Below are 2053 nucleotides of genomic sequence, written 5' to 3' on the forward strand. Positions count from 1 at the left end.
ACTAAATAACCCTGCATCTCATGATTGCATTTAAAAATCCAATAGTAAATGTCTAACACATACAGCTATTCATTACGAATCTGACACGTGTTCATTCTTAGCTAAAAAAACGAGTCTTGGAGAAGGATAACTGACCCCACTTCTGATCCCAGAAGGAATACAAGGTGCTCCGGAACCCAGTTTGGGTCAAGCACGACGCACGTGCGTGGCCTTTGCGCGCACCCGGCGTCTGCGTGCTGCGTGCGCGAGCCCGCGACGGCAGCAGGGGCGCGGCTTGTGACGATCTCTCGGCAGCGCGGGGATGGCGTCGGGTTCAGTTCGCTTGCCGCTGTATATGGTGTTGCCGGCTGGCAAGCACAGCGCCTCTCTGATCTTCCTACATGGTTCAGGTGGATGCATTTTACATTTAAGTTTTCTGCAACTTGGGAAATGCCCCCCACTCAGCCTGTGCTGCCGCTGTGATGGGACGCTGGGCCTTGGGTTCCAGTTTACATAGCAGTGCACACCGGCATGGTGGCCCGCCTCAGACATCCCCTCCTTTTCCTCTTTGTATCTTCCCATCAGGGGTCAGCCAGCCTAGCTCCTAGCCTAATCCCCTCTCCACGCTGCAGAACCTTCCACTCTTCCATTGTCCCTGGTGCAGCTCTTAACTATCCTCCATCCTCTACCCTAAATTTAAATGGTACAAGTTAGTAAGGTAAGTTTCCTTCTAGGAGCAAATCCTTATCAGTGTTTTTGAGCCTCAGTTACTAATGGGCTTGGGGTTAGGCTTAACCACATTGCATTACTTGCCATTGCTTATTCCCTCCAGTCTACTGAGGAGAACGCTTGAGAGTCACAATGAAATAGAATTTGCCGAACGAGCTATCTCCTCCGTGAGGTACGGCTTAAGGACTGGGTTGCCATCTCCATTTTTTGCCACGTTTCCTCATCATCTCTTCTTGAGTCCTAACTCTTCACACCCTAGTCATTGTGAGTTGTGGTCTAGTCGACTAGATTCCAAGTATCCGCATGTGTTCTTTGGAGAGCTAACTTCCCCATAAAGTTTTCAACCTTTGGGAGGTACATTGGGCACACTTTCTTTCAAGGTGCTTCTGAATAGTTATTAGCACTTAACCATTTCTGTTCTTCCAGTGCCTGTCCTTAGTAACATAGAGCTAATTTTATGTAACATTCTCAGCCTTATTCTTATGTTTGTGTACTATTTTGTTTTTATTGTGCAATCATGTTTGTCTCCCCCCTCGAGATTTCGAGTTCCTCAGGAGTATGACAGTTGTTTTAAATCTTTGCATTCCTAGTGCTTGTCCTTGGAAAATGTTTGTTGAAGGAAAGAATTGTAGCTGGTGTCCTCAGAGGGCCTACCTAAAGTTAAAAACAAAAACAATTCAATTAACAGATTGAGTCAGCAGTAGATGGGAGATCACAAGATGGTGCTTGATTTACTGCCAAATGAATTGCACAGAGGAAAAGAAATCTGAGGTTAGGCATGATTAAGGAATTTGGGAGATGAAGAACTCAGATTTTATGGAGAAAGTTGTCTTTGAGCTTACAGTAGTGTAGGCTGAGAAGGTGAAGGCACTTGGAAATGGGCAGTTTGGGGAGGCATCATTTTGCTCATTTTGAAAAGGAGGCTCACATGGGTTGAACAGATTGCCCAGGATCATGTGACTGCTGTAGTGAGTGGTGATAGAATTGGTATTAAAACTCACATTTGCTTGGCTCCAAAATTTGTCTGAACAAGAATTTACCATTTTTGGAATAATAAAGAAAGGAGATAAAGGTGTTTAGAAGGCAAGACTTATGACTGGTAAAAGGTGTGCCTCTGAAAAAAGGCCTAATAGAATGCTTCTGAAAATTCAAAGTCATTGCACACTTTACAGAATGCAGTTTTACTCTGAAACATGTAGCTTTCCATGAATCAGAATCGACTTGTTGACAACTGGTTTGTTTTCACATAAATAAATTAATGCGTACTAGCTTTTGGAAAAATCCCTAGACCTGTTCTTTCTTTCTAGAGACCACTTTTCTAGAAGTTATTTTCCTTATTCTTTCC

General features: G+C 44.0%; 1 protein-coding gene across 1 annotated transcript in view; it reads left to right on the plus strand.

The window, feature by feature from the left end:
• Nucleotides 1–310: 310 nt before the first annotated feature.
• LYPLAL1 (lysophospholipase-like 1) overlaps nucleotides 311–2053 on the plus strand; it is a 51108-nt gene continuing 49365 nt past the window's right edge. The window contains exon 1 of the mRNA XM_006890575.1: nucleotides 311–389. Within this exon, the coding sequence (XP_006890637.1) occupies nucleotides 335–389 (55 nt within the window). The 5' untranslated portion in view covers nucleotides 311–334. The remainder of the gene's footprint in view (nucleotides 390–2053) is intronic.

This window comes from Elephantulus edwardii, unplaced genomic scaffold (genome assembly GCF_000299155.1).
Source record: "Elephantulus edwardii isolate Elephantulus edwardi_28Jun2011 unplaced genomic scaffold, EleEdw1.0 scaffold00090, whole genome shotgun sequence".
Lineage (NCBI taxonomy): Eukaryota > Metazoa > Chordata > Mammalia > Macroscelidea > Macroscelididae > Elephantulus > Elephantulus edwardii.